A 13,201-nucleotide genomic window follows, 5' to 3' on the forward strand; every position below is an offset into this window, starting at 1 on the left:
AAATAAGGCTTCATAGGGACCCCCAACCCCCACCCCCACCCCCACCCTAAAAGAACAACAAACAATCAGTTCCACACCCCTTCACTGAAAGGCTGTGATTTGAGGTGAAAGAAAGCAAAATAAAATTTTTATCTTTTTTTAAATCTGAATAAAAAGCAGCCAAATTTGATGGTGAGCCTTTTTGACCACTACATGTTACAATGTTTTGTTTTTCTCATGCGAAGTATGTAATGTTGGAATACTTTATATGTGCATGAATAGACAAAAAACTGGTAAACATCAACAGATTTTTAATCAATGGAAAAAATCAGGTACAAAAACATTTCCTGGCTTCCATCATCATATCATTTATATGGTCAATATTGTCCACCATAGAATTCAAGCATGTAATTGGAGTGTAACTGTTTAAAAAAAATAATGTTTGAAAAGGTAGTTTTGATATAATAGTCCATGGTCCTAAATACTGGATTCGCTATGCTGGACACAATTGCCCATGGTCATAAATATATATGATACGTCACCAAAAAATTGACAAACACATAGCAAAGTGGTAAACAAACAAAAATCCACAATGATATGACCATATAATTAGTGATCTGTTACTTCTGAAAAACATTTAAAGAATCTAGTCATTATATTTCTATATGTGAGCGATTTTATACATGATGGTTAATACTGATATACATGCATGGAAATTTCATTGCATCATGTGAGTGCATGCATATCAACAGAGGTGACAGCACATGGACAAATCTTTCAGTTAAAATTCCACAGAGGTGAATCTGACAACACTTACCCTTAAAATTCACAAAAACGGATTTGTTGCAAAAAAAAAAATAATAAATAATAAACTTCTGAATCTATTGTACATTACTACAGTCCTAATAATCCTAATACTGGAGTTGGTAAAGATGTACAAAATATTGTATATCACAGACGTGCTGTTGATCACACTCATTGCTTAACCATAAATCTAATGCCAAACAAACCTGAAATATTATAACATATAAACATACACATTTTCAGACAGTACACTGCAAACCAATGCCATCATGCATTTAACACATGCAATGTCCAAAGGGCTGTTACAAACATTATGGGTGCAGTTACAAAGACATAATTTTGTAACAGTACATGCATGTATACAATTTGGCAATGGAGGTTTAGTTTTGGTCAGTGTACATACTAGGCCTACATGTAAATGTAACTATAAACAAAATGTAACATATTCACAGATTATATATATATATATATATATATACAAGTAATTTAAGCCAGAAAAATGTGAACAAGGGTGTCCAGATTTCTCTCTCTCAACCCCTCCCCCCCCCTGCCAAACTTCTTTTTAAATACATGGGTGGTTATACACAGAGGTGTACTTTTTTGCATGGTCAACTTCAGTACATGTTTTTTTTTATCCACCAATGTTGTATGTTTTATTCCAAAGTATCACTGTAATTAGCATATTGTATTTGAATAAAATTCAGAATTATAACACTGTGGGTTCTCCAGATAAATACTTTGAGCAAGAAATGCGTTGGTTTCTTAGGTTATTCTTCGCGACGAAATGTGACATGCATTGACAGTGTCTTTTCGACCTCCGTTTTTTCATTGCCACGAATGCCTTACCTTGGTTTTTTATACATTCCATAGCAAATGAAATCGCGTTTTTTGGGGTGATTAGCAAATAAAACATATTTATCTTGTGTTTCCTTGGAAAATATCGCTTCCAGTTATTTGTTAGTCGGACGAATATTGTCCGTCATCCGCTACATAAATCTTTGAAAGTTCTATTTTGAGAAAGAAATAAAAGTTACTTGAAATTTTTGAAGTCACTGTGTCTTGTTTGTTGATGTTTTTAATGTGATCAGTCAAGAATGGTCTTGCTTTCCGTTGTTTTCGAGAAAAGACAATTAAAAATAATGTACTTCGCTTTCTGTCCGAAGTTACGCCCGACACACAGGCGTGTGTAAACCCCCCAAAAAACGGGCTATTTATAGTAAACGTGCGGTCTACCGTCTGCCTGTTTCCTACAATAGTGAAAAGAATAGTTCTCACTTTATACCAATATCCAATTTATGTGTCCGTCTTGTGTTCGTCCAACATCTAAGTTGTCTGTCTTATGTTCATCCAACATATATTTTGTTTTGTTCAAGTGCTTATTTTATGGACAAGATCAGTTTTCAGGCATTTTTTTTTTGTATGAAATCATTCTACTAGCAACTGTTTACATTTTCTTAACCAGCTGCATTTAAGGGCAATATTATTTGGACATTTGGAGAGGGCACTGTCCGTCTTGTGTTTGTCCAACATAAATTAGGTATTTCTGTAAAATATACTAATTCAGAAATTTTTGCAGACTTCTTTAGTTTAGAATTGGTTTGCACTCTCAAAAAAATGCATTTTTAATAAACTTTTCCATGAAAATCTATTATTGTGTATGAAATTCACTTGTGTGTCTGTCAATGTTCGTCCAACATACTAAAACCATCGACTATTCTTGGATTGTTATAGGTCAACAGGGCTGCTTAGTTATCTAATAGATATGCTTTTCAGAAAATACAATGATTATTTTATGTGAAAAACAATTCATAATGTGAATCATGGTATTTTGAAAATTTTTTCAATTGTCACACATCATGGTACACCTTTGCATATAAGCACCCACATGTGTAAAATGCTTAGAACAGGTTGTCCTAAAAGCACTAATTTTCTGTTTTACCCTTTCCACTTAGATGACGAGTGAATGCATAGATCGATCTATAAGCTGGCTTAGTATAACTCTATATGATCTGTCTATCTAAATATGTAAAGAACTTGGCAGTCCAGTTCATGACTTCATTCAAGCTATTACATTTTCTAAGTGATGGAGGCTTAACTGAAGGAGACCACTATCGGCATCATGACATTCTGAAAAGGAGAGATAAGCTATGCATGTAAGCTATAGCACAAATGCAAAATTTATATTAAACGGAAAAATTAGTTCATTACTTCCACTGTGAAAGCTTCCACAGCTTTATGCCACAGCAGAAGAGGCTCTTTAACAAACGTTTTGAAAAAGTTTTAAAGGGCTTACATGTATCTATTCACCTATAAGAATGAACCTGAGTAATCCTGTACTAAACATTTACTACGCCAAACTAAAGACAAATATTTATAAATAAATACAAATATTTTATATACATGTATATAGATACTGATGCTAAGCTTGTATAAGCCAAACCCTTGAGATCTGTGTTCTTTGCCAAGTGCTCTCCAACTTTCTGTGAAAATAAAAAAAGACAACTTGAAATACACCTTCACATGTAAGTAAGTATAGAAATTACTGTAAGTATACAAATTCTATCAATAGATTAATTGTTGAGAAATTTTTTGGCTGAAAAACAAAAAAAAGTAACTAAACTTTTACAACACAACTGCTTGTAATGAGTGAAATTTGAATGGCAATTGCTAAATTAAACACTTTGAACAAATTATTGCATTTAACTTAAAAACATGTCAACCAGATGTATTAAAATTCATAGTATTACATGTAATAACTAGTGGTGCTGTTGATTTTAAAAGCAATGACTGTGATGGATTCTCTGTGATATTAAAACCTGTAAGATCTGCCTCAAATTAAACCTTTATTAGTGTGCTAAAGACAGGCCATTGATCACAGTGACAGAGCCGTGTTTGCACTCCTGCTATACCCGTGATTATCAGACATGTCAGACTGCATGTGAACCTCAGTGGTTATAGCTTAACCCACTCTGGCCTCTATAATGCTGTGCACGCATTCTGATTTAGACACAACAATTTGAGAAGCCAGGTAATTGAGTACTATTTATGACGACCTCACGGACAGCTGAATTTGCAGACTCATGACAAACCTGAGAGTTAACTTCTATAGCGTTATAGACCTATACCCACATGTACTAGAAAAGCATTGCCACTAGCCAAGTAGGCTTGAAAATGGCCTTAGAATTAATTTGAATATTGCAGATTGCAATACAGCCAGCTAATAAACCTTTTGAAGCTGTTATACAAATGTGTAACTGTCATTCCCTTACAAGTACATGTATTACCAGTACACACGTATCACACTGCTCACTAAAATAAAAAAGTGTTTTCCCTTTATGATTCTCGGCTTCTCTACATTTTGCAATGCTTTACCAACATAAGAAACATGTAAATATTCATTTATTATTTCTTTATTTTGCATCTACCATTTTACCCATATATTCATTTTAAAACTACATATGGCAAATAGTAATATCAGCTGTTATGTTCCATGGCCAGGTTGTTAGCATACTAGTGCAGCACAATAACTCAGGAGCCTCTGACCAATGTGGTCATTGTGAGTCCAGCTAAATTGTGAGTTCAAGTACAAGTTGTGGGTTTCCTCCTGGGCTCTGGCAAGTTTCATCCCGCCCTTACATTGACCGCCGTTATGTAAATGAAATATTCATATAATATTATGAAACAGCATAACACACCAATCAGATATAAATAAATATGCATGTTTATGTATGTACTTGTATAAGAAAAGACATTTACATGTATGTGTACTTACATGTACAGTGCTTTAGTAAGCATGTACATGTAACTTACACTTTAACAACATTTTTCCTTTAGATGTACATGTACATATATATGCCTTCCAAGAAATTGTCACCACTGGCAATCCACAAATATCAAATACACTACAATCATTACAATGCATGTTTAAATTATTATACACAGCAATAACTTAATACTCAGGACATATGGACTTATTGGCCTGAGGGTGACATATAGCAACAGATCTGGCAAGTAGCCATTATATGACATAAAGCACAACAGAGATAAGCCCAGCTGAGATTGGCACCTTACAAGGGTTATTAACCTTTGCCTGGTGCCCTTTGTGGTACATTCTTTAAAAAATTCTGCTTGGATTTTCACACAGATACATGGGCCTCCTGCACTCCTGCACTTCACACTGTGCCTATTCCTTCATATGAAAATGTAAAAAAAAAAAAACCCCAAAAAACCCTGTAATCTCATATTTTTATTTATTTTAATTCATTTATTTGATTTACGCTGTACTCAAGAATATTTCACTTACATGTATACGACAGCAGCCAGCATTATGGTGAGGGGAATCTCATCTCCTTACCAGGTATTAACTTTAAGCGTGTTTGTGTGTACTCAATAGGCAGGTAGGCATACCTAGAGATTCTATATGTAATCAGCTGATTGCTTCACTCAGGTGCCTTCATGGGGTAGACTTAAGCTTAATTTTTAATAACACTAAGTGAATTTTATCTCTTCAAATCACAGTTCACATCTGTCCATGTAAATGTATGTACACGAAGATGTTGAAAGATATTGACTATGCTCAAAGAAATTATAATTAATACTGTCCATCTTAGTTATCATTCATGCTTTGAATTTCTCACGATTATCACATACCACTACATCCTTAAAACAAAACCTCCTTAATTATTCTTATTAAAGTTTTATTTCAAAATTTAAACATCCAAACGTGGAGAAAATGCCAGATTGGAGTGAAAGAAAAAGAAGTTCCTTTTTTCCTGAAAAGCCATCGACACAAAATACTTAAAACTCTCAAAGAATTGTAATAGTAACTACATTGCATACATATATGTCTTCTTATCTTTTATGTAAAGAAACCATCAAATAAAATTACTTTTTATCCCTTCATACAGTATCCTTTATTCCTAAACAATTAGGTGTTAAATAATACTTTAGCATACATATTTTACAGACACGATATAAATGAGCTAGTTCTCGTTGAACACCACACTGACAACACATACAAGTACATAAATATAGGTTAACAAAGTAAAGGTCACCCTCTACTTTGACTTTGACTGTCAGTTTGTATTTCATCTGGACTGCATTCAGACACATACATCACCATGTACATAGACAAAATGCTCCTTTATATTAATATTTATGTAAGTTAAACTCAGCATGTGAGTACCCATTTCAGTACTACTCTACAGAGCTAAGAGAGCTATGCAGAGGCACTTAATACTTTTTATAATAACAGTGGTATACTCTCAAGTAGAAGCACTTAACAAGTATGACAGAGATTTTTTGTCTGTCATATTACTGGAGATATGAAGGTGTGTCAGCTTTGGCAGAGCTATTTGTACATGTACACAGAAGTCTGAGAAATGACCAAAGCTACACTTCAAAAGATGGGTTATTTGCAAACCCGAAATGTTTACCTACAAAGCAATTTACTGCACAGTACATGTACATACAGGTATATATACATACATGTACAGTATGGTGTTAAGACTACACAGTACATATTCAATTTATTTATCTGATTGGTCTTCTATTGTGTACTCAAGAATGTATACATGTGTATGACTATTACCTTGTTGACAGGTGTACGGTTTTAACATGGGTGGAGGAAATCTCCACAGCTCACTGTGTACAGGACAGACCTCCTGATTTAATCCGAAAAGAATGAATAACACAGGTGCAAAGTGACAATTGCAAATGCAACTTACATATGCATGTGAGATCAGTTGTCAGACTGCATGCAAGCAGTCAAACAGAATGAAAAAACACATGAAAGGTATTTCAATTTTTTTCTTGTACACAACTAAGTCTTTGAGCTTGGTCAGGTAGCTCACAGCGGTCAGCATTGGTTTCCTCTCATTCCCTCACCTATAAATCTGTTCAACAATATCATATAAACAAGAATGAAATAAATAAACAAAATCCAACTTCAGCTCACCTCTCACAAATATCTAAACTTCTGCTTCTGGAAATCGTAGTGGTGCCCAAAGTTGATCAGGGACATCTGCAGGTTGCAGAGCTGCCTAGGCTTAGGAGGACTTCCAGTGCGTATCTCTAACAATGATTTTTTGAGCACTTTTTGACATTCTTGTATGGCAAGCCGAACCTCTAGCACAGGTTTGGAAGCTTTTAACATGCCATCATTGATAGGAAAAACCAAAAAGTAGTTACCCACTTGTAATGGTGGTCCACTTTTTGGAGGCGACTTTGTGCAGAGAGAGAACTCCTTGCAATATGCTGTCCACTTCTGACCCTATATGAAGCATTTCCAGGTCGAGGGCCAAATAGATGCCTGTCACTAGTTGAAAATGAAGATCTGTTTAAATTCCTGGCTAGCAGTGGTGTAACTACGTTACACCGACTATTGGAATATGATCTTTGGACAAATCCAGAGGAACTCAAATTGTCCATGCTCACACATGATTTTATGCCTAGTTGTTTTGAGGGTGACCACTCTGAAGAAATACCAGTAGAAGAAGCAGAGGGTTTCACGGAAAGAAGGAAAATGGGCTTGGACCTACAAGTTCTAGCAGTCTGAGACCCGGAAGGTGCTCCATTCTGGCTGTTTTTCCTTCTAGAGCGTGGTTTCTGTTTGCCTATGGATGCATTTGCATTTGTGGCACTTGGACATCGATCAGATTCAGAAGAGAAAGCACTATCAGAGTTCACAGATAATTTTGACTCCTGTTTTACCTTAGTATTCTTAGTGGTTCCAGCTTTATTATCTTCCAGAGACTTCTGGTTTCTTGGAGTTGCACCAAGGCTTTCCTTGCTTTCTTTCTACCCACTGTTGCAGGTGACTTGGGCCTTGTTGATCCTCTGTCCTGTTTTCTCGTCTTTTGCCCCTGATTGCTCCCATGGCTGCTTGGCACTTGAAAACCCTGAACTGTCGCTAGCCTGTTGTTTTATGTCACCTCTGTCTTTGATGATAGGTAGACCACCACCTGCCATTGGTCTTAGGTTAGTCACAACAGGTTCATCATCACTGTCCTCTTCTTCAAACTCATAGCAATAAGATGTTTTGTTCTGAGAACTAAGAGACATGGTGCTTCCTCCAAACTTTGCCAAGCCTGCCTTACTGAAACTGTTAATACTTGCAGTCCTTTGTCGACTCACCAAAGACTGCCTTCTTGCATACACAGAGGTGTTGCACTTGTTTCTAGTTGGACTTTGGCAGTTTATTGCCAAAGACTCACCTCTTTCTTTGTCAGATTCTTTAAATCTCATTAGTCCAGCAGATCATGAATTAAAGGTTTCTTTACAATGGAATCTGCCTGACAGTCCATGCCAAGAGCTGGACTGAAATTTACTTCCAGCAGCCAAGGCTTGAGGTTTTCGTCAATAATGATGTCAAATCCGTAGAGTTCAAAACAGTTGTTTACTTTAGGAACTTGTGGAGCTTGCATGATGAGAGTAAGAATCACAATGTTGGTAATCCTTGCGAACAACATTCGGTCATCAATGTTGTTCTGGTGGAAATAGTGTCGTAGTTGTGTTAATGTCCATTTGCAGCCAGGCCCAACCCGTTCTTTGTCGGTTGTATACTCTGGGCTGTGTTTATTTATTGAAGTGTTTGTTAAATGAGAGAAAATATTGTTTAACGAGTCCAGGTCGAACTTCTCGGTGCTGAATCGCACTAAAACCCTTCTTGTATATGTAGATGGCTAGAGGTTGAAAACATGGCACAAGAACATAGATCCTAAGGTCAAATTTGTAGCCACCAATCAACAGTGGGTTGGCTATGTATCTTTGGACAACGGCAGAGCAGTCATACTGGAGATTAGCCAGCTCTCTGAACAGAAAAATTCCTCTTCCCCTAGACAAATCGGCTGGCTTGCAAATCCACAGGACCATTTTGGGATCTTCCAGCTGACGTAAACCGGTGTACTCTGACACAAACTTTGTGTAATCATTTGGCAAATTGAAGGCAACAGGGCTGAAATTGTAGACACCATTTCATAAATGCCTTTCATACGTTTCAGGTTTCTTGCCAAACAATCCTTTTTGGTTATGGACAAAGACTTTGGAAGTGGTTCACTCTTTTGCCATGGCATAATGAGATCATAATCTCCAGTTCGAAAACGTGATGTTCTCCAGAACAAATTCCAGTCATTATCCTCTTGTTCATCTTCAAACTCCACCCAACCTCTCTCCAGAAACACCTGTCTCACAAGATCAGGGCCCTGGCCATTTTCATTCAAACGAAAAACAAAGGCGCCAAGTTGCCTCATTTCCTCTGAAAGAATTATACTTTGAAACTTCCATTCTCACAGCTTATGTAACTTTATAACGTTTATGTCTTCTCATGGTTAATTCATGCAAACACAGATCTGACAAAATATAACGACATCTGTATCTCTGACTCTTGATAAATGTAAAAGACATCAACTATTCTGAAAAACAAAACAAAACAAAAAAAACATTCAGTAAGAGAATGTAAACTTAGTGTTTATAAATTGTGATGAAATGAAATGGCCAAGACATTACCAAATATATGCATACACAATCATTTTCACTTATTTAACTTACAAACAAATATAAATATTTTAAGGTCCATTTATTGACAGGATATGCTGTATCTACATTTATCAGGCATCAGACAAAAATACTCTGCTTTTCATTGGACAGCATCGGTCACGTGGGAGACGATTAGATGAGTATTCCTATAATTCTGCAGCCAACATCATATGTGTATCCGACTTGGCTATCTTCCTTTGTTTGTGTGTGAAAACAATGGTCATTATCACTGAAGTGATATGAGGGTCACTGACACCATCTATTTCCGTATCCTATCACTGAGTAACCATGTAACAATAGTACACAGCTAGTGCCAACTTAATATACTGTATTTCACCTTAAACTTGGATATACTTTAAGATAGTCATCAAGGCCTTAATATGATACTTTTGATGCCAACTCTTAAGTTTTTCTGTTAAGACAATTAATCAAACATCACAAAACACTTAAGTGGGACCATGTGGTAGATGATTCTATCAAAATCAAAAAAACATGTCACTTAAAACATGCTAAACTTCAGGTGAAATACAGCATATGGTGATTATGATGTACTGCTGCAGTACTGTCTAGAACAGAAAGCTACCAAATGTAATATTTAATACTGTTTTTTAAATTGAATTACACCTGTTCCAATGGATAAACATCAAGTAATCAATTATGTGTCTGACATGTTCATGTGAAAGACATATAAACAAAATGTTTTCAATAAACTAGTGGTTTCTTTCTTACACATGTGCTGTGTAAAATCACAAAAGTGAACACGACTACATTATTTCATCGAAAGTGTAACTAATTGGTTTGAAACGCATTTCATTAATAAATAAGTTAATAAATAATTTGATAGATATAGACCTCTAAGAAAGCAAGCAGCTACTTTATTTACGTAACAATTTTGTTCTTCAAATTAGCTTGAACAGAAATAACTTTAAAACTGCCTTCATTTTTAATGGGCTTCTATAACGACATACAAATTTTTTTATTGACTTAATTGTTGTTTAATGCCATACCTAAGATTTTAATCGGTCACATTTAAAATTATTTTCTGTCATAAGTATGGGATAATTGTATAAGCATATACTATACTATATTCTACCTTTATACAGCTGTACTTTCTTTGCTGAATCTGTGGATCTGTACATAGCTTATTAAAAGTTAATCAAACAATTTAGATCAGACTTTTGTAAGAATTTAATATACACACAAATCTCCAGAAATGCACTACACTTGTAACTTACTGTGTACTGAGGTAAGGTAGGCATGTCTTACAACATTCATATGCATGTGATCAGACATTGCAAAAATTAACCTGAGGTATAATATATGGTTATAATGTGGAGGAACTGAAATCATATGTAATTGTCAATAACACCACAAACTTATATCCAATATGCCAGAACACAATTATCGTAAATGTTTATTGTAGTTACAGAGCATGGTAACTTGCTTTAGTGAACTGAGATATATTGGATCTTTCACAGAACAGATAGCCTTTGTAGGCCTACCCTGGTTGTCACTTATTATAAAAGACTGACAACTTCTCAAGAATCTATCAATTATGTACTCTCAACACACTCTCATGTACACGTATTTTAGGTCTACCATTTGTCCGTGGGTAAAGCTACAAGTATGCCGCCACAGGTGGCCTACTGCTAAGGTCTATAGAGCAGTTATTAATTCTGAACAGTTTGGGGGTCAGGCGATAGCGAAAAGACATACATATGCTTGGCGTGACAGGTCTTGGAAATACACGAGTGCTGTTTGAACGGACACGCATCGAACTGTGCTACGCGTGTTATTGGGTGACAATTTACAAGCACACACAGCCTAGGAAACTGTAAAAGAATATAATGGTTCAAAGTTTCGAGTACATCGGCACTGCATGACCAAGTGGGACGAAGTAACACATCACGATTACAAGTTCGCTCCGATCGGGTGCATCTAGCAGTTTATTCGATTTACGAGAAGCGAGATACATGTGTCAGTCTTAATTTACAATTCCTGAACAACTACTGATCCAGATTCACTTACCTTGTACAGTCAATATCTGCGAAATTACGCCGTACATTCTAAGCGTCAATGTTCGTCTGCATTTTTCGATCGCTCATGCTTGACGCTGTGTAAACGGTGTTTATATCACGTGACATTAGTGATGGTGGTAACATCCAATCAGAAAAGTTCTTACATATTGAGTTCAACCTTGTTCTCAAGTGCAAGGTGTTGGCTGTTCCTAAACCTTGCACAGCTGTGTCTGGGACTGTTATATTAGTCCCAGACTCTATATAATGTAGGTAAAAGGAGGAAGTGGGTTGGCGGTATAAGCATATTGATTACCCCGGAACTGTCTGGGGGATTTAGGGACAATATTATGAATTTGCAAAGCTGCTCTGAAATTACAATGGCGTTTGGGCCGTTCTACCATTAACGTTTAACATTCAGACCTTGACACTTTTTTTTTTTAATGTAGCACTTGGTAGCCTACTACGGGCCTAATTTAAAAGACCTTAGATTCAAATGTAGCCCTACCAGACCCGTAAAGATCCGTAAAATTTCATACAACTCAGGATCTAATACCTGTGACTAATATAACAGTCTGTTATATTAGTCCCAGCTAATGCGATGGACTAATCTGGACTCTCCCCTTTCAGCGGCAAAATTTTACCTCCTCCCCTGCGCCACCCTTCCCATTTAATGGCCATAGGCATTTGCGAATTTTATATATTTTTTTTAAATAAAGGAATAAGTAGACTTTAACCATTTTCATTGCGACACGCACCGGGTTGACGTTCGAACCGCCAGACGTTTTCTAGGCTATTTATAGGTATATAAATAATTGTGCAATGCATTCTACATGTAATTGACATTAAAGGATAAAAAAATGTAAATATCAAACAATACCAGTGAAAAGAGTATGCATTTCCTCGCAGGTGCATGTCATAAGATAAATTCTAACACGTACCTCAAGTTGATAAATTATAAATAAAGTCAGCGCCAAAAGCCGTTGTGGGCGACTCCATTTTGCCTAAGAACTAGTCCTGAAGTCTTCTGTGTTACGAGGAGAATTGCCGTCGGAAACCGCCGAAGTGCAGTTCGTACAGTACAGTTCGTTTTTCCGCTTGGCGATCGGGAAACCGGAAAATTAGACGTAGGTTCCAAGTTTACACGAACAAGATGGCAGTTTCAACGACTCTCATTGGCTGAGAGGCAACACAGCCCCAGCATAAATTACAGCATGTTAAAGATGGAGGACGCGATGGATTCAGCGATTTATGTCAGCTTTGACGTTTTCAGGCTTTACGTGTATGGCAAGGAAAAGTCGCAAAATTTTGCAGCAGGCACCACCAGATAGAAAAAATGTGCTATTTTCAGCCTACAGTGTCATTTTTTTTTAAGTTTTCGTCTCCTTTAACAGAATGAACCAATAATCTGTATGATATTGGAGACAGCGACCTCACTGATCGAAGGCCGATAGGCCTATGCCTATGTAACCTACTTTTATTTGGCCACTCATCTAAGCCCCAAATATGGATATTATCAGAGGTACATAAATCTAGGCGTACATATTAAATTAAGAGGGAAGCATGCGGAGTGTCATTTTTAAAAGTTTTCTTCTCCTTTAACAGAATGAACCTATAATCTGGATAATAATAATGTGGATATTACCAGAGCTACATAGGTCTAGGCGCACATGTTAGAGGGAAGCATGCGGAGCCGCTGCGTTATATCGTAGTACGCATGCAAGTTCCCTTATCGTCCATGCAGTGGGATGGAAACTGGGGGCGATGTTACTAAAAATAGGCAGCGCCATAACAGATTTATCCATGATGAATGTTTCTGAGGCCTTCGAATTATAATATGGCTGTTAATTTCCCCTGCAACTTTAGAT

General features: G+C 36.4%; 1 protein-coding gene across 1 annotated transcript; it reads right to left on the bottom strand.

Annotated features, from left to right (window-relative positions):
- Nucleotides 1-2,672: 2,672 nt before the first annotated feature.
- Nucleotides 2,673-11,436, bottom strand: LOC135461373 (probable tubulin polyglutamylase TTLL2). The gene is given in 8 exon segments (XM_064738426.1): nt 2,673-3,263; nt 6,740-7,054; nt 7,219-7,397; nt 7,590-8,030; nt 8,033-8,441; nt 8,443-8,759; nt 8,762-9,194; nt 11,347-11,436. Coding segments are annotated over 6 exon segments (1,929 nt in total). The 5' UTR covers nt 9,033-9,194; nt 11,347-11,436; the 3' UTR covers nt 2,673-3,263; nt 6,740-6,742.
- Nucleotides 11,437-13,201: the final 1,765 nt, after the last annotated feature.

Source organism: Liolophura sinensis, chromosome 1 (assembly GCF_032854445.1).
Source record: "Liolophura sinensis isolate JHLJ2023 chromosome 1, CUHK_Ljap_v2, whole genome shotgun sequence".
Lineage (NCBI taxonomy): Eukaryota > Metazoa > Mollusca > Polyplacophora > Chitonida > Chitonidae > Liolophura > Liolophura sinensis.